The sequence below is a fragment of the Urocitellus parryii genome, chromosome 4 (assembly GCF_045843805.1).
Source record: "Urocitellus parryii isolate mUroPar1 chromosome 4, mUroPar1.hap1, whole genome shotgun sequence".
NCBI classification, from domain to species: domain Eukaryota; kingdom Metazoa; phylum Chordata; class Mammalia; order Rodentia; family Sciuridae; genus Urocitellus; species Urocitellus parryii.
In genome coordinates, this window is record NC_135534.1 from 205581665 (window position 1) to 205601310 (window position 19646).

At 50.9% G+C, this 19646-nt stretch overlaps 2 protein-coding genes across 2 annotated transcripts; one reads left to right on the plus strand and one right to left on the minus strand.

Moving 5' to 3' along the window:
* The first annotated feature begins 209 nt into the window (after positions 1-209).
* Tor1b (torsin family 1 member B) lies at positions 210-6434 on the plus strand. The gene is made up of 5 exons (XM_026386374.2): positions 210-455; positions 969-1234; positions 2927-3102; positions 4806-4933; positions 5176-6434. The coding sequence occupies exons 1-5, from the start codon at positions 257-259 to the stop codon at positions 5415-5417; spliced, it is 1011 nt and encodes a 336-aa protein (XP_026242159.2). The 5' UTR covers positions 210-256; the 3' UTR covers positions 5418-6434.
* Positions 6435-8120: 1686 nt separating this feature from the next.
* Tor1a (torsin family 1 member A) lies at positions 8121-17543 on the minus strand. Its single transcript, XM_026386548.2, has 5 exons — positions 17308-17543; positions 16785-17050; positions 14076-14251; positions 13857-13984; positions 8121-10421 (listed from the first exon to the last, which is right to left on the minus strand). Exons 1-5 carry the CDS (start codon positions 17486-17488, stop codon positions 10171-10173), a joined length of 1002 nt encoding a protein of 333 aa, XP_026242333.1. The 5' UTR covers positions 17489-17543; the 3' UTR covers positions 8121-10170.
* Positions 17544-19646: the final 2103 nt, after the last annotated feature.

The following is a 19646-nucleotide window of genomic DNA, read 5'->3' on the forward strand; positions in this document are numbered from 1 at the left end:
GGAAAAGGGAAGGGAAAAGAAGAGAAAATGAAAAAGAAAGGAAAACGCCTAAAGGTCCTAAGTAGGGCTCCAGGAAGTCACGCCCCCCGGAACGCACTCCTGCCGCGGACACGGCCGGCGTCGCACCCACCTCCCCGCCCCTCACCAACTTGGCGCCAGAGCGCGGGGCTGCGGGCGGAAGTGACGCGCACGCCGGAAGTGCGCCTGCGGGTGGGCCGGCCGAGCCCAGCACGGAGGCTGAGGTTCGAGGCTGGTGATGCGACTGGCGGGGCGGCTTGCGGGCGCCGCGGCGCTGTGGCTGCTGCTGTCCGCCCACGCGGCGTCGGCGTTCGAGCCCCTCACCGTGGGCCTGGCCATCGGGGCCGTGTCGGCCCTCACGGGCTACCTCTCCTACCAGGACCTGTACTGCCGCTTCGCCGAGTGCTGCCGCGACGAGCAGCCGCTCAACGCCTCGGGTACGTGCTTCGGCGGGGCGGGCGATGGCCCTGCTGGAAGCGGCCTGCGACAGCGCGCCGCGGCCCCCGGACCTGCCGCGGCCCCTCACCTGCCGCGGCCCACGGCCCCGGCTCCGAGCGGCGCGCGACGCGCGACGCGCGGCCGCCCCGGCGCCCCCGCAGCCCCGCAGCCCTGCCAGCCGCGCCTGCCGCGCCGCGCCGCCTGGAAGCCCGCGGGGATGGCGGAAGAGTAGCCTGCAGCTCGGCCGGGAGGTGGTCCGACCTTGGATGAAAGAGGCCATCTAGCTTCCTGGTCAGACGCGTAGGGTTAAGCAGAACCGCCACCTAATGCACTTCCTCGGCGGTGGCATCACTTGGCTCCAGCCCCTGCGGGTCAGCCTCAGCCTTGGCTCCCGGGTGCTGCCGGATCGCTCGCTGAGCCTGCCTCTCGCTTTGGTCAGCTGGGAAAGTGCCGCTTCTCTGATGCGTTTTTAACGTGTGTTTTTCTCTCTGTCCGGGGCCTGGCTCCCGCAGCCCTCAAGTTGGATTTGGAGCAGAAGCTGTTTGGACAGCATCTGGCCACGGAAGTGATTCTCAAGGCGCTGACTGGCTTCAAGAACAACAAAAACCCCAAGAAACCACTGACCCTGTCCTTGCACGGCTGGGCTGGCACAGGCAAGAATTTTGTCAGTCAAATTGTGGCTGAAAATCTTCACCCAAAAGGCCTGAAGAGCAACTTTGTCCACCTGTTTGTATCAACTCTGCACTTCCCTCATGAGCAGAAGATTAAACTGTACCAAGTAAGAGAACCCACCCTTACCTTCTCGCAGGGTGCTCAGAGTGGCCTGGGTGACCTGCCTGCTAACTCTGGCCTCCTCTTGTCTTTGCATCGCAACAGCCCCAGAGTTAAGGCTCCATGTAGTCCAGGGGGTTAGGAATATCTCCTGTAAATCTCTCCTTAGAAGTCCAGCAGAGTAGGTGATGTAATTCCCATTAAAAGATGGAGCCAAGAGAGGCAAGGTGACTTGCTCCTCAAAATATTTGTGGCCTTTGGGCCCAAAAAAGCTTAAACTCAAACCTCCCAGCTCCCACTTTACCTGCTAGCTACCCTCTACAGTGAGTGCACAGTCTCAATGGCTAGCATGGCCCTGGCCTCCTTTAATGCTCCCTGTCCCCCCAGGGGCCTCAGCTGTACCCCTGCATTTTGCAAGGTAGACTAGAGGATTTTTTTTCCCCTCTTAAATGGTTTTTATACCTTGTTTCTCCCGACCTTCAAGTCCTTGTCTTGGCTCAAAGAAAGCCTCATGAGTGTTTCTCTGAGATATTCTTTCCACATTTAAGGTGTTAAATGTTTTCTAAATGAATGTGTCATTATTAAGGTTAATATTCCTGCTGTTAGGAGCCAAGTAAAATGGGAAATAGAAACTTAACTGAACTAGGAAGTGAAAGTATTTTCCACTCAAGCCCTTAAGACAGGGAAGATTGCCAAAAGGAAGAAATAATTTTCTTGTTTTCAAATTGTATTGTAAATCTCTTGAAACGTGGCAAAATAGATGAAGGGGTATCTTGGGGGGCGTTCATGGTCAAGTTCTTTCACGTTTTGGGTTTGAGAACTTGTTGCTGGGGTGTTTTTGTTTCAAGAAAAGCCTCGAGGCTGGGGGTGAGGAGCAGTGGTAGGGCACTTGCCTAGTGTGCCAGGAGCCTTGGGCTTTATCCTTAGCACCACAAGGAAAAAAAAAGCCAGCAGCATAGGGACAGACTTTTCATGAAATGTCATCTAGGTCAGTTCTTTGCTTTCGTCTGGGGTCTTGGTCTTAATCTAAGACTAAACAGCCTTATTCCTCAGTGTATGTGGCAATATTGACTGGAGGTTTGTTCAAATGTGAGGTGAAAACTATGGGGTGGTCAGCAGGAAGGATAAATATTCCTATGTCTTCTACCTCTTAGACCCTTAAGAAGTCAAAGCATTACATTTGAGGTAGGAAAAATGTCTTTGCAATTCAGCATTTATCTTTGTGCCCGTTTACACTTTTTTTTAACATAAATAATTTATTTTTTATTTAAATATTTTATTAGTTGTAAATGAACATGGTATCTTTTATTTATTTTTTGTATGTGGTGCCGAGGATCGAACTTAGTGCCTCACACATGGGAGGCAAGTGCTCAACCGCTGAGCCACAGCCCTGGCCCAATAGTTTATTTTTTTTAATATTTATTTTTTAGTTGTAGTTGGACACAATACCTTTATTTTATTTATTTATTTATTTCTTGTAGTGCTGAGATCAATCCCAAGGCCTCGCACGTGCTAGGCGAGCGCTCTACTGAGCCACAACCCCAGGCGCCCCCCTACCCTTTACACTTCTGATGGTTTGAAAAAGGTGACAGCCCCAGGAACCCCTTCCTTGGTCCTTTAGAGCAGAGGAACAGGGTAGTGCTTGGGCTCCCTGGGTGTGGCCTTTGAGCCTCTGCCACCTCTTTCATGGTCTGTCTAGGAGCAGCTACAGAAGTGGATCCGTGGAAACGTGAGTGCCTGCGCCAGCTCGGTTTTCATATTTGACGAGATGGACAAGTTGCACCCCGGGATCATCGATGCCATCAAGCCCTTCCTAGACTACTACGAGCAGGTGGACGGGGTGTCCTACTGCAAAGCCATCTTCATCTTTCTCAGGTCAGCCAGCAGTGGTTTCTCAGGGACACATGAGTCCTCCATTCTCCCAGTGCTAGAATGAGGTCCTGTGACCACCTGCATTTTGTTTATCAGGGACAGAAGTGCTAGCCGGGTAAAGGTTACTTTTACTTTTTGGTTACCAGTAATCAGCATGGCATAGAATGGGCAAGGGTGAATGAGCTGAGGAAATAATTGCTGATAACAGACAATTTGGAACTGTGTGTTGTCTCAGAGGGTTATAAAACCACAGCATGATCCCAGAAAGCTATGAAGACATAGATGGTGTTGGGCAGTGGTGCACACCTTTGGTCTTGGCAACTCGCATGGCTGAGGCAGGTGGGTCACAAGTTAAAGGCCAGCCGCAGTAAATCAGCAAGGCTCTAAGCAACTTAGCAAAACTGTCTCAAAATAAAAAAGAAGACTGCATATAATCCCAGGGCTTCCGCTGCTCCTGTCCTTGTCCTTGCTGCCCTCCTGGGAGGCGGAGTCGCCATCCTCTCCATGGTGCCCAGGTTATACTTGGCCCTGCCATAGTGGCCACTGGGCTTCCACAGCTCTTCTGGTGGCCTTCATGGACTGTTTTCCCCTGGTGCCCCAGCCTGGAGCAGTGAGGAGGGCCACAGGTGGGGAAGCCAGTGTGCAGGGGTGGTCTGGAGGTGGGTGCTCTGGCTGGAGAGGCGATAGGGGACCACAGGGTGGGGCAGTGCATGGGGGAGGGGGAGGAGGAGGTGTAGGTGAGCCCATGGATGTGGGTGGAGAGCCTTGTGGGGCCCTTGGCCCGAATAGGGGAGGGGTGTAGTGAGAAGAGCAAGGCACCGGGATCCTAGAGGAGCTTCCTAAATGTGTGGAGGTATTTATTATTAAAATTATGTTCTGAAAATAATTAACCGTAAAAATAAAAAGATAAGAAAAAGGGCTGGGGATGGCCTGGCTCGGGAGGATAAGCAGGAGGATTATGGATTCAAAGCCAGTGTCAGCAACTTAGTGAGGCTCTGAGCAACTCAGCGAGACCCTGACTTTAAGTAAAATATTTAAAAAACAGCTGGGGATGTGGCTAGGTGCTTAAGTGCCCCTGGGTTAAATCCCCAGTACCAAGATTGGTGGGGGGTGGGTCAGTGACAAAATGCTTCTAGGTTCAATCCCCATACCAAAATAAATAAATTAATCACTAATAATAGTAATAAAAAGGAAACAAATGGTGCATGCCTAAAATCCCAGTGACTCTGCAGGCTGAAGCAGGAGGATTGAAAGTTTGAGGTGAGCCTCAGCAACTTTGCAAGACCCTATCTCAAAATAAAATTTAAAAAGGGTTGGGAGTGTAGCTCAGAACATCCCCGGGTTTAATCTTCAGTATGCAAAACAAAACAGAAACAAATTTTAAGTTCCTTGAGGGCAGTTTCTTTTGTGTATAGTAGCATTTAGTAAATTTGGTCTAAGAAGAAAGCTTCAGGGACTAGATGTGTAGGTTGGTGGTAGAGTACTTGCCAAGCATGCATGAGACCCTGAGTTCAACTGCTAGCACCCCAAGAAAGGCTGAAGCTTAGGGCTGGGGCGGAGTTCAGTGGCATAGCATGCTTAGCATGCTTGAGGCCTATATTCCATTCCTAGCACCAGAAAAATAAGTAAACCCTGGAGCAGGTTCATTTCCTGATGAAACACAGAAGTCTTGATATGTGATTTGATCTATTTCCTGGCCAACCCAGCAATGCAGGTGGGGACCTCATAACTAAGACAGCTCTGGACTTTTGGAGGGCAGGAAGAAAGAGGGAAGATATCCAGCTGAAGGACCTGGAACCTGTGCTGTCTGTCGGAGTCTTCAACAATAAACACAGTGAGTCCCCAGGGCGAGGAGCCAGCAGGTGCTGTCTGTTCTGCTGAGTCTTTACAGAGCCCCAGAGCCTACTTGCTAGGGGCTCTGCTGCTGTGGGGTTCCCTAGGGCCTTAGCAGGGGTTGCACACCTGACAGACTTGCCAGGAGTGAAGACGTGAAGAACATGCTGCAGGCTGAGATCAGGTGTGGAGTTCGACCAGGTGGCAGTGACAGGCAGGAGACAGCTCTGTGTTGTTCTGCAGGTGGCCTGTGGCGCAGTGGGCTGATAGACAGAAACCTCATCGACTACTTCGTCCCCTTCCTGCCCTTGGAGTACAGACACGTGAAGATGTGTGTGCGGGCAGAGATGCGGGCCCGTGGTGCTGATGTAGATGAAGACATTGTCACCAGGGTGGCAGAGGAAATGACGTTTTTCCCCAAAGATGAGAAAATCTATTCAGACAAGGGCTGCAAGACCGTTCAGTCCCGACTAGATTTCCACTGAGCGCTTACCCACACCTGGACCTTGTCCTTCAGAAGCACTTTGAAGACCTCTTCAGGGTTCTGCATATTTGCACCTGTGAACTTGGGATCTAGAAGTTTCTAAGAGTTAACTATTGAAAAGACACTAATCTGTCCTGCGTGCGACATAATGGCAGTTCAGCTGTTCCTTGCAATTGAATGTGAGCTTTTAGAATCCTTATATGCACAGTTATTAACCTTCACGGAAGTGCCTACAAACAGCTGTGCGTGAGGTCATTGGTGGGTGACTCACGGCCCAGCCTCTCAAGCCAGTGCTTTGACCAAGGACCCCAGGGACCCTGCTACAGTTGGGAGCATCAGGTTTTCACATGCCAAAGTCGTCTTGCTCTGCTTTTTCTTTGCACAGAGTACATTCACTGGCTGGTAGTATTTTTAGTTAACGTCAGTGGCCCTGCAGGTGCAGGTGGTGTTGGCGAGGAGGATGTGGCCCTGCACACCGGCTACTCTTGCCCAGGGCTGGACTGTCATCCTAAGGGTGAAGGTGCACCCAGGCCCTGTAAGCAGACCAGGATCCAGAGTCCCTTGGGTCTGGCCCTGGCCTTGGAATTCCCACTGTCAGCCTGGTGAGCCTGCCAGCTCCTTATACCATGTCCTCCACTACCAGGTTTCCCCAGCCCCATCATGCTACATTTGCCTGTTACACTTCACATGTGAGTCATGTGCAGCTCAGCAGGACCGGCGGGTGCTCTGGGCTGTGCGGGCCTACAGAGCCTGATTGTGGAGGGAGCAAAATGCTTAAGCGCTTCCTTAAACATAAGTGTATTTTGCCGGGCTCCGTGGTGCACGCCTATAATCCCAGCGGTTTGGGAGGCTGAGGCTGGAGGATCACGAGTTCAAAACCAGCCTTGGCAATGGTGAGGCGCTAAGCAATTCAGTGAGACCCGGTCTTTTTAAACACAAATTTTTTTTTTTATTTAAACACAAAATAGGGCTGGGTATGTGGCTCAGTGGTTGAGTGCCCCTGAGTTCAATCCCTGTACCCACCCCAGAAAAAGATAGGTATATTTTTAAAACCTGGGAACGACATAAAATGGAATAATTGCTTATTCTCAGGTACTTTTAAGTAGTATGGGGTTTTTTATTTTTATTTTTTGTGCTAGGGAAGTAGTATGAGTTTTTATTGTTAAGTACAAGGTACGATATGGTCACAATTGAAGATCAAAGAAGGTCATCTGAGTGGTGGCTGGTCTGGTGTCATCTGATGCTGACCCCTGCATGGCAGTGCCAGGCTGGATGGCCCTGATCACTGGAAAATAGAGTCAGATTCCAGCCAGCAGAATCCTTCTGCCTGACCCACAGCTGTGATGTAACTAGACACGTGATTGAGACACTGGGTAACATTTTTATATGTATGAAATGTGCAAGAATGAAAAGTCTGCAATGCGGAAATGCCTGCTGGGGTCGTGGCTCAGCAGTAGAGTGCCCTCGCCTAGCGTGTGGGAAGTGCTGGTTTCAATCCTCAGCACCACATAAGAGATAAAATGACAACTAAAAAAATATCTAAAAACACCCCCAAACACCTCTGTGGGCTGGGGACGTGGCTTGGGTAGAGTGCTGGCCTCTCATGCATGAGGCCCTGAGTTCTCTCCCCAGCACCACCCAATAAATGAAGATGCCAAGGTGAGGCTCCTGAGTTTCAGGACGTGTTCTTACATTGGAGCTAAGTTACCTTTCTTTTATAACCTTTTGGGCCTGTAGTCTGGAGGAGACAAGGTTTCCTATTTACAGTGATGCAATAAATTCCACACATGTGGGCCACCTTTGGACTGTGGTTGCTGATTTGGAAAAGCCCAGCCTCTCATGAGATATGGACAAGACCTTGAATTGACTAGTGAATAGAAAATAATAAAAACTAAATACTATGTTGTGAGATGTCACTTTTTCTTCTTACCCCTATTTTATGTGGAGGCAAAGCGCAGAATAAAGGTTTTCAACATCTCAGGTTAGACACACCTTACCCCAGGTGTGGGGGGTTGGCAGCCTGCATCTCACAGCCAAGATTTGTCTCAAAGGTGGCTATCCCCAGAGTTAGCTCCCTGGGACCCAGGTGGGCTTCACGCTAGAAAATCCATCCTCCTGAGGCTGATGGCAGGAAGGAAAAGTTGAAGCCCCAGGACCCTAACTCAGGTGAGGAAACTGGCTCTGCTGGTTCTTCCCACCCAAAACTAGGACACAACAAGAACCTGGTTGTCACTCTTACCTTAACCACACTTAACCTGGCAGTGATCTTGTCACTGAGGTCATAACATGGACTCTTCCCAGGACTGGAAAGTTTCTAGAAAGTTCACACCCCTCTTTTTAAAAAAAAAAAAAAAAAAAAAAAAAGGTGAGAGGCTGGGGATGTGGCTCAAGTGGTAGCGCACTTGCCTGGCATGCGTGCGGCCCGGGTTCGATCCTCAGCACCACATACAGACATGCTGTGTCCGCCAAATACTGAAAAATAAATATTAAAGTTCTCTCTCTCTCTCCCTCTTTCTCACTCTCTCTCACTTTCTTTAAAAAAAAAAATCTCAAAAAAATTATTAAAAAAGGTGAGAGAGAATTTTTAATATTTTTTGTTAGTTTTCGGTGGACACAACATCTTTGTTGGTATGTGGTGCTGAGGATTGAACCCGGGCCGCACGCATGCCAGGCTAGCGCGCTACCGCTTGAGCCACATCCCCAGCCCTCACACCCCTCTTCATGGCCCTGCCCCCTCCCTCCATTTCTCAGTTGAAGGTGCTCAACTGGCAGGAGACTTATTTCCTTGGTCTGGCCTAAGGCAGTCTCTGTTCCACCCTAAACTGCTTCATCTACTGAGACTGAACTTTGCAAAATGATGTCAGAGGACTTCTTTTTCCTATTTACAGCCTTACAGGTGCCAGGGCTGCCATCTTCAGAGAGATGATCAGAGCTCATCTGTGACTGCTAAGGACACTTGAACCATGCTAGGGAGACTGGGCCACCCTAGAAACAGGCAAAGGTAGCCGTAAGACAGGGGCTCCCACAGCAGCCCAGCAGCCAGGCCAGCATCGTCTTTATGCCAGGAACTGAACACAGGGCTTGAACATGAGCACAGCTCTGCTGTTGAGCACCTTGGCCCCTCCAGCCATCTTCTAAGCCTGCTGGACCCTTCCTGGGGAGCACTGCCCCTCTGTAGGCATGCGAGCTGCGCTGCACAATATGTCTCCTGGAGCCCTGCGCTCCTGCCTGACACCTCAGCTGGACCGGAGCATCACGGCTGGGTGCCAGGAGCTCCGTGAGTCCTGCCCTTGAAGTGCACTGCCCTGGCAGCTTGGTGAAGGTCAGACTGCACTTCCTTCCCACCAGAACTGCCTTGCTACCTACATCTTTACTCAGCCTACACGCACAGGCCTCTGGTGAAGGGTTTTCCTTTATAAACCATACTCAGAAGGCTGCAGGTGTGGCTCAGCGGTGAGCACGTGTGAGCTCCAGTACACTCGCATGTATCCGCAAACTATGCGAGGCTGGGACATGGCTCAGTCAGAGAACCCTCGCCTTGGACATGTGAGGCACTGCACTCCGTCCCCAGCACCACCCAGAGAAAAAGAAACCAAAAGTTCAAAATTCTGTTGTAAAATGGTAGCATTTATAGATAACACTATTCTTGGCCTTCTCAGAGGGGCAGCTAAGCTCTCCTAGATGTGGGGAGTTCTCATTCAACATAACAAAACTAGTGACCATGAGGGAAGTTCTTAGAAAGAATATGGCAAAATCCATCACAACTGAAGAACCAGCAGAGGAAGCGCGGCTCGTTTGGAGACGTAGCGGGGCTGGCAAGTGGGGAGCTGGAGGGTCCTTTTCTTCCCTTTTTTGGGGTGGGGTGGTACTAGGGATCACACCAGCACGATTGTCATGGGCACTTTGCCACACTGAGCTGCATCCCAGCTCTCCTCCCGTGGCGGGTCTCACTACTGTCCTCACTAAGTTTCCTCTGGCCTCACTCTCCTGCTGAGGCTGGCCTCAGACTTCTGATCCTCCCTCTTCAACCTGGGATGGCGGGTGGGTGTGCCAGGCTCTGGATGTTTCTTTCAAAAGATTCAAGTTCTGACGAGTGCACACAGTATGACCAAGCTCGTCCCCATAGCGCCCACTGTCCCCACTGCTCCCAGCTGAAAGCCCCAGGAGGACGTCGGGCTTACCGCGGGCCGGCCTGGGTCCTCTGCCGTACTCCTCCTCCTGTCTGCACACTTCCTGGCCCTGGCGGGGCTGGTTCTGGTCATCCCGGGATAGCACTGGTGTCCCCTGTACTGCCATCCCACAGAACAGATGCCAAGGACCATGCTCAGCCTTAATGCGGTAGACATGACGGTTTGTAATGATGAGGATTTGAAAAAAATCACACAAAGCCAAAAACTTAGAATCTGAAAAAAGTTTCTCATAATGTTAAAACCATCTTAAATAAAGTTATCACATTTTCAGTAAAACTTATTTATCGTTCCTTGAAACAGAAATAAGTGAAATTAAAACATAATTTTTAAAAAATCACGAGCCCCGGAGTGGGTGGGCTGGGAGCTGCAGTTTTCTCCTCTGAAGGCTCCAGACACCTCCTGTCCATATCTGGGTTCTTAAGGTAGGGCACTGTGGCCTTCCAGGGAGGGAACAGGCCCAGAATTCCTGCTGCACTCCTGGAAATATCCATTTGATTCCTCTTCCCTGGAAAGGAGCAGGGGCAGACTGAGTGTTGAGTTCCTCTCAAAGCCTGGCGTGGGCTGTCAGTCATCGAGGTAATAGTCCAGCTTGGTGTGCACCGTCTTGCAGCCCTTGTCAGAGAAAACGCGCTCCTCCTTGGGGAAAAAGGTCATCTCTTCAGCCACTCTGCTGATAATGTCCTCGTCAACCTCATAGCCACGGGCCTGCATCTCGACCCTGATGCACATCTTCAGGTGTTTGTATTCCAGGGGCAGGAAGGGGACAAAATAATCAATGAGGTTTCGGTCAATCAGACTGCTGTGCCAGAAACCACCTGGGAAACAGGAAAAGATACTGTTTGCCACCAGCCACCTGCCAGTCCGTCCACCCAGCACACACCCACTGGGAGGTCGCCCGAACACCCACAAGCTGTGACTCTTCTATGACAGCAGGGGCAGGGTGACGATGCAGAGCACCTCTGCCTGGCAACACAATGTCAGTGTCCCAGGGACCCTGGGACCAGCAGAGGTGGTGCAGGAGCGGGTGAGTCCTGGAAACCTGGACTCTGCTGGAGCTTTGGCATCTGGATTAGCAGAGGGCAGAAACTCACTGCTGCTGCAGTGCAGCCCAAGGGTGCAGAGCATCCCAGAGCCAAAAGCCGGACCCCCTCAAGCACCCAAGTGCGAATGTGACACTGCACACCCAGGGGCACTGCTCTGCCAGGCATTCTCCCAGAGGGTCTCCCTACCCCTGCCTAGCCCTCCAGGGTCCTGGGACCTTTTATTTATTTATTTATTTTTTGGTAGCAGGGATTGAACCCAGGGGTGCTTAACCACTGAGCCACATCCCAGTCCTTTTTATTTTAAGACAGGGTCTTTCTAAGTTGCTTAGGGTCTAAATTGTTGAGGCTGGCCTCCGACTTGCAATCCTCTTGCCTCAACCTCCTGAGTCCCTGGGATTACAGGTGCACACGACCATACCTGGCTTCGTGGGACTCTTGATCCAGAGGGTACTCCCTCCCACACGACACAGCACCCACTGCTCACCACTCCCACGATCCTCCACACCCCGCTGCTTGGCTGGTTATTCCTTGTGACTCTGCCCCTAATGCCAGCTCTGCCAAGACTGGAGTGTAAGTTTTCCATTCCCAACAGTGCCTCGCACACCACTGGTTCTCAGTAGATCTGCCCCGCTGGCTGGGGAGGAGAATGTGGCCACAGAAAGTAACCACACTAACAAGTGGAATGGCTCACCCAGCAGGTGTGTGCTGGGTCCTGGGGACAGCAGAGCCAGCCAGTCAGCCAGCGATGCTGCTGGCACAGGGCTTTCCACTAAGGGTGAGGAGACACTCGACCAACCAGGAGAGACACACTTTCCCACAGGGCCAATCCCTAGGTACCATGAAGTGAACCAGGCAGCTGGGGTGGCTGGGCAGGGCCCAGAGAGAAAAACGGGACCTCTGAGCACAGCAATGATGACAAGGACCTGGCCACACAGGCCCAGAAGGTGTCCAGCAGAACCAGTGATTTAAAAACCACCTACTGGGCCAGGTGCAGTGGTGCACACCTGTAATCCTAGCCCCTCAGGAGGCTGAGGCAGGAGGATTGCAAGTTTGAGGTCAGTTTGGGCAATTTAGAGAGACCTGTCACAAAAAATAAAAAGGGCTGGGGTTGCAGCAAGTGGTGGAGCCCTTGCCTAGCACGAGCGAGGCCCTGGGTTCCAGCCCCAGCAGCAGCACCCGACAATAATAAAACGTCTGCGGTCCGGGGCTGTTTAACCCCCAGCTCCAGAGGAACAAAGGACACGCACTGCTGACTCCCAGAGCTATCTTCCCAACCAGACAGCTCCCTGGAGTGTCCCTAGGACGGGCCACGTCTGTTCCACATCCCTGCTGGGACACCAACAAGTCAGGACGCACTGATCATGTGGTCCCCACAAGCCTGCTCCTCCTGCTCCACCCAGTGGCAGGACCCACCCTCCTTCTGCTCAGCCTCATACTTCTCTCATGCCCACAAGCAATCCTGTGGGAAATCTGGCTTTTACCTTCAAACTGCACCCAGAATCTGACCGGGCCTTAGCACCTCCATGGCTACCACACCAGAGAATCTGTTGTCCACAGCAGCCAGGATCCCTTGAGAACCGGGGGCATGTCATCACCTGCCAAAACCCTCCGGGTCCTCTCCTCACTTGGGGTAAGTGGCCAGGCCTCACTACTGTCCTTCCTGCCATGACCCCAGCCCCTGCCTACCTCAGAGACCTGTACCTGCAGACCCAAGGGAATATTGTCCCTTAGCTGTCCACATGGCTCAGTCCCACGGGTCAGCTCAAATGCTGCCTGAAACCTCTGGGCTCTCTAAGTATGGCTTGAACTTATCCCAGCAGCACAAACCATTTCTTTTTTTTTTTTTCCACAAGCGGCGGAGGATGTGGGTGTCTGTGTGTGCGTATTTACTGAGTGAGCACACACGCATGCACACATCCCGCCATCTTTATCATCATCACAGCACAAGGTCTGAGGGCAAGAATGCCTGTCCACTTGCTGCGCAGTGAACATTCAGCTCCCGCCAAGGCCCGTGCACAGCGTCTGAGCCAGGTCTGCCCAGTGGCCACGCTTGTCCTGCAGCCACTGTGCGGCCTGCCAGTGTGGTCTCAGCACTGCCTTGTCATGACCACCGGAGGCCACAGTTCCCGTGGTGCCCGCTCACGTCTTCTGGCATGAAAGAGACTTCTTAACGTTCTACACAATATTTGTCTTTCCTCAGTAATATTACACTTACATAAGTTCACATAAAATGCCCCATGCTATTCCTGAAATTCCAGTATGAATTTCTTAGCAACCATGTTTCAAACAAGGCTTTCTGGGCCAGGCGTGGTGGCGCATGCCTGTAATCCCAGCAACTTGGGAGGCCAAGGCAGCAGGATGGCGAGTTCAAAAGCCAGCGAGGCCCTAAGAAACTCAGTAAGACCCTGTCTCTAATAAAATACCCAAAAGGGTTTGGAGATGTGGCTCAGTGGTTAGGTGCCCCTAGGTTCAATTCCTGGTACCAAAAACCCCCAAAAAACTCAAGGCCAAGGCCCTCTGTTTTGTCTCTTCAAGAACCCAAGTAAAGATGTGACCACGCAAAGGGCACTGCGAAAGTCTTCAGCCAGTGAGTCAGCCCTGGCATGGCCTGAACCCCCCAGAGTTCAAGGTCAAAGGTCTGTGTGACACTGGCAGGACAGGTAGCTGAGCCAGAAGTCAAAAGCTCGGTTCTGGAAGCAAAGATACATAATGGGCTGTGCTTCACGGTCCTCATCTGCAAAGAGGGAAAACAGCTACCTCCTCACCAAGGGGATTGAGACTACAGGCGATGTGCAGGTGGGAACGGGGCCTATGGCTGGACAGGGCGAGGGCCTGCCCTGGCACCGTGTTCTCAGACACAGGACCTGAGTTCTAAGCGAGGCTGACAAAGGAAGGGGCCTCCTGGGGCCCCGTCCCCACCAGCCACCCACAGTGGTCTCCTCTTCTTTTCCACTACAGAGAAAATACTTAGCTGAAGAAAACTAATTTTCAAAATTTCAACAATTTCCCTCTTTGTTGAAAATGGTACTGCTCAAACTTTAGTGTTCATAAAAGTCACCTGGAGTTTGTCACCAGATTCCCCTTAGGAATTCTGACTTGGAAGGGAATGAGAAGTGGATTTCTACCCAGCTCCTGGGGATGGAGGCGCTCATGCTTCCTAACTTAAGGGTGCAGGATTCTGAAGGTTGGCGCAGACAGCCCACTTACTGTTCCTGTTGTTGAAGACAGACACAGACAAGGCGTGCTCCATGTCCTTGAGCTTGATTTCCTCCCTCTGCTTCCCTCTTCTCCAGAAATCCAAAGCCACATCTGTGATCCTCTCTGCTCCAGCATTGCTATAAGACAGCTGCAGTGAGGGGGGACTGGGCTTCCCGACGCCCACGGGCACTCGCCCAGCCCTTCAGCATGTCCCAGCCGGGACCTCACCTGAGGAATATGAAGATGGCCTTCTGGTAGGAGACCTCATCCACCACATCGTAATAGTCCAGGAAAGGCTTGATGGCATCTATGAGGCCAGCGTGCATCTTGTCCATCTCATCAAAGATGAAGATGGACCTCGCACAGGCACTCACGTTGCCTCGGATCCACAGCTGTAACTGGTCCTGGATTGCAAGGGGAAAGCCAATTCAGAGCCCTCAGCAAGCGCAACGGAAACAACCATTTGTTAGGCCTGTGATCAACCACTGAGCCACACCCTAGCCCTGTGGGACAACTTCCACCGCTGAGAACCATGGGTGCATTTTGGGAGGTCTGCACCAAGAACCTGACATGCACTTTCTTCCTCACGATCACCCCAGGGAGGGGGCACCATCACACCTGGCTGACAGATGAGGATGTGGAAGCAGAGGGAGCTTAACCCACATGCCCAAGATTATACAGTATGTAGCAGAGCAGGATCTGAACCCAGCCCTGCCTGACTCCAAGCCCCTCACCCCAGTGATGACTCCTGCTGGGAGACCAGGCCAACACAGTGAGGTACTGGTTCTTGGTCCCCAAACGGCAGTGAGTTACACACGCTGTGTAGTGTACTCCAATCTTTCTGGAAGAGAGAACCTAAGTGACCTCTACCCTTACTCGGCAGCATGGCCAGCGCCAGTGCTCCAACTTATAGATGGAAATGTGGTGATCAGGCTCCCTCAGGAAAGCAGCTGAACCCCAAGGCCAGCACTTAGAGGACACCTGGTGAGGCAGCACATCGGAGTTTCTGGAACAATTCCTGAAAGAAATCTGCCTCACCATATACCCCGTGAACACATTTGGGTACTTATTTTTGTGTGTGCTGGGAATGGAACCCAGGCTCTAGAGCACGTTAGGCAAGGGCTCTACCACAGAGCCACACCCCAGTCCAGGGTATTCCAGGTAAGGAACAAGACACCTTGAAGCTTTTTTATCAGAAAGTTAGGCTATGATTCTATAAAATCCACAGATATTTTTTCCCCTCCAGGTGAGGTAGGAAAATGAGCTATTTATTTTCTAAGGAAGACTCTGGAAGTTACACTGTAGGTCTTACTATTATTCCGGGGTTATCCTTGGCTACTGTGACTGTGGTTACAATGTTCCCTGTGTGTATCTAATCTAAGCAGCAATCCTGCCCTATAGGTCTGAACTAGCTTTCACTTACACAGGAACCTCTGGAGACCTGAAGTGGCTTGAGCTCACTGTGTCACTATTTACACAGGACTCCCTGCTCTGTTGGCCCCTATCAGCCAAGGTGTTCTCACTATGCTACGCCAATGTAGACAGTTGATCACAGGCCTAACATGCTCGGGGCCCTGGGTTCCTTTTGTAGCACTGCAAAAAAAACATTGCAAGACACTATTCAAAGCACCATTTGCACAACATGTTACCGTTCCATTCAAAGCCATCAGGACAACACTACCGCATTCTCTTTCAGACAGATAAGAAAATGCAGGCATGGAGAGGTCAACCTGCCCAAAGTCATTTGTTAAGATGGAGGTGCCTATCCTAACTATGACAACCAACTCATCCCAATTGGCCTAGAACTTGTCCAGTTTCAATGCTGGAAGTCCAGAATCTCAGGAGCCCTAGGCAGTTGTGTTCAGGTGGTGAGGGCTAAGTACCTCACTGTTCTGCCTACTTTGCAGGTCTGTCACATGGATCCTAAAAGGTAACAGCACTTATTTAAAGCTCAAGTGCCAGGCACCATGCTACATAACTGACAGCTCACTGAATTATCCCAAGCACCATTATGTAATGAAGACCCTGTTTCTCAGAGAGGTCAGGTGATTTTCCCAAGGCTACACAGCTGGTAGGAGGGAGTGTCAAGATTTGAGTCTAGGGCTGGGGATGTGGCTCAAGCGGTAGCACGCTCGCTTGGCATGCGTGCTGCCTGGGTTCGATCCTCAGCACCACATACAAGATGTTATGTCCGCCGATAACTAAAAAATAATAAATATTAAAATTCTCTCTCTCTTAAAAAAAAAAAAAAAAAAGATTTGAGTCTAGGTGTCACTGCCAGAGCCTGGGTGGTTGGTTATTCAGTGAATTAAACTGTAAAAGCACTTAGCAGCAGGGAAGTTCAAGCAAACTTAGGCCTCTCTAGACATGCTTCCCTTTGCACAAAATGAATGACATGTGACAACCTTCAAACTGGATTTAATCATTTCCATTTCTAAAAACCTATGTCTAGGGGCTGGGGATGTGGCTTAAGCGGTAGCGCGCTCGCCTGGCATGTGTGTGGCCCGAGTTCAATCCTCAGCACCACATACAAACAAAGATGTTGTGTCCACCAAAAACTACAAAATAAATATTAAAATTCTCTCTATCTCTCTCCCTCTCTCTTTAAAAAAAAAAAAAAAAAAAAAAAGAACAAAGAAAGTATAAGCCACTGGGATAGGTCATGATGGTCATAATAATGAGATATTAGATAAATAAATAAATAAAAACCTATGTCTATGCTTACTATCACTGGGCCTAGTTTCAGAAACTACCACAAAGCTTTGATGTGTAATGACCAAGAATTTCAACCCTCTCTAACTTCCACACCTTTCAAAGGGGAACTGACACGTGGTGCCGTGTTCAGGCTCACTTATTACAACAGGGAACCCCCAAAGCTCACAGTAGAGACCCCACACCCAGCTTCATCCAGGAAGGGTTCCAAATTTCTGCCCTTGCCTTATACAGGGTGATGTTCGAGGCGTGGGGGAAATGCAGCGTGGCCACAAACAGGTGGACATAGTCACTGTTCAGACCGCCCTCGTAAATATTCTCGGCGATGATCTTGCTGACAAAATTTTTCCCCGTGCCGGTCCACCCGTGCAAGGAGAGCGTGAGAGGTTTCTTGGGCCTCGGGTTGCTCAGAAAACCAGACACAGCGTTTAAAATCACTTTCTTTGCAAGATGCTGTCCAAAGAGTTTCTTATCCAGATCCTTCTGCAGTGCTGGGAAAAAGAAAGCCAGTCGGGGGAGGGCAGGAGAGGTGGCCCAGTCCGCCAGGGCAGGCCCGCGGGCTCCGCCGAGCACCAACCCGCCGGCTCCTCCCACCCGAGGCCGCGGCCGGGGACGCGCGGGCGGCGCTCCAGCCTCCCGGCGGGCTCCCCCGGGCCCGGTCCCTGGCCCGTGAGCAGAGTGCGGCCGGCCGCCGCGGCGGTGCCACCTGCAGCCCCCCGCAGCCCCGGCCCCCGCCCGGCGCGCCTACCCTCCCGGCTCAGGCTCCGCTTCTGGCCGCAGCACTCGGCGAAGAGGCAGTAGAGGCGCGGGTAGGAGATGTAGCCGGTGAGCACGCCGGCCAGGGCCAGCCCCAGGCTGATGGGCTCCACCGCCCGCACCACCCACGGCGCCAGGAGCAGCAGGGCCAGCACGGCCCGGCCCAGCTTCATGCCCGGACCCGCGCCGCCCTGCGCGAGCCTGCGCCGACCCTGCACCCGCGCGACCCGCCAGCCGCACGCTTCCGCTTCCGCCCCGCGGTGGCCGCCCTCTTTGTTTGGGGCAGTCCCGCCCCTGGCGCGGGAGGCCGCCGTATTTGTTAGGGGCAGCCCCGGACATCGCACCTCCTCTTCTGAAATGTTTTTTGTAGACATCCGCTGATAGTTAGGTGTTTTTTTGTTTTGTTTTTAAGAACAGTTTTAGGTTTACAGAAAAATTGAGAAGGTCAGAGGGTTCCCACATACCATCCCCCTAGTTTCCATTATTAATTTTTTAAAAAGTTGTGGTGTTAAGAATCGAACCCAGGGCCTCACACATGCTAGGCAAGCGCTCTTCCATTAAGCTAGGACCCCAGCCCATCCATTATTAAAATCTTTTTTTTTTTTTTGAGAGAGAGAGAGAGAGAGAGAAAGGTTTTTTTAATATTTATTTTTTAGTTTTCGGTGGACACATCATCTTTATTTTATTTGTATGTGGTGCTGAGGATCGAACCCGGGACCGCGCATGCCAGGCGAGCGCGCTACCGCTTGAGCCACATCCCCAGCCCAAAATCTTATATTATTAAAATCTTATATGCTACATTTGTTACAATTAATGAACCACTCGATAGATTAACTAAAGTCTGTAGTTTATTCACATTCCCTTACTTTTACTTAATTCTTTCTTGCACACCACATTTAGTTGTAATGTCTGACTCTTTTTTTTTTTGAAAGACACATATTCTTTTTTTTTTTTTTTAAAGAGAGAGAGACAGAGAGAATTTTAATATTATTTTTTAGTTTTCGGCGGACACAACATCTTTGTATGTGGTGCTGAGGATCGAACTGGGCAGCACGCATACCAGGGGAAAAAATGAAAAAAAAAAATGAGGCACATGTGGTTCCTGCCTCTGACCTTGCATGCTACTAGAGCTGGGTATTCTCCACTTTATAGATGAGAAAACAGATTTAGAGGGAAAGGGATTTGTCCAAGGACACAATTAACCAGGAGCAGGGCTCAGATCTGACCTCGGAGCCAAATTCCTGTAGCCACAGCACCCACCCTACATCAGCTCAGGAGTCAACAGACTGCTCCTTCCCTGTTGTGGTGCCTGTGTCAATGCCTCAGGGAAAATAGCAGCAAGTTTGGGAAGGTATTTGACAGGCTGGGGTATGTCCATGTCTTTTGAATTAAAGGAGAAAAATCTATCTTAGTAATTCAGTTTTACATTTGAGTTACTCCACCCCAGGCTTTGAAAACATTATCTGATGTTAATGTAAAGAAATATAATACAAACAATAAGGTGGGTTTCTGCCAGGTTTCTGCTCTCGCAACTAAGAGGCTCAGGGGTCACTCTAGTTAAACTGGGCTAACTGGGCTGCACGAAATAACCACACAAGAGACACAAATACCTTTTTCTTTGGGGTCGCTGTGACGGCTCCTCTGACCTTAAGGGTCTGCAGAAAGAGAGAGAGCGAGAGCACGCGCTGACCCCTTTTATTGAGGAGAAGCTATTCAAATGAGGCAAGGGGTCAGGTTTCAGGGGGCTGAGTCTATCTTCATGATGTCCACTGTCAGCAGGTTGACTGACACCTGGGTAGGCCACACCCAAGGGCACAGTAAGAGAAGGGGACACACACCAGGCACTTCCATGGAAGATTCTATCCTAAACAGGGCAAGGGGTTATATTACAAAGCAACAGGTGAGCATAGCTGCACCCATGGGGCTGTAGCAAGACACACCCATTTCTGTGACTGAGGGCCTCAGCACCCAGCTGGGGAATGTAACTCAGTCACCCATAAGGTTGGCTTCCCACAGGTTTCATTTTCAATTCCATCACTGTTTTAAAAGTGATAAGAAATGCAGTTTTTCTTTTTTAGTGGTATTAGTGATACAACCTAGGAGCACACCACTGAACTATATCTCTACCCCATTTTATTTTTTTGAAACAGTGTCTATGTGGGAGACCAACCTTACACATGACTGAGTCACACTCCCCGGCTGGGTGCTGAGGTGCTCAGTCACAGAAATGTGACAGAGTTTTCCCCACCCTTCTTGGGTTCGAGGGTCAGTGTCTCCTGCATGGGTATGTCTTGCTACAGCTCACTGTTCCTTTGTAATATAACCCCTTGC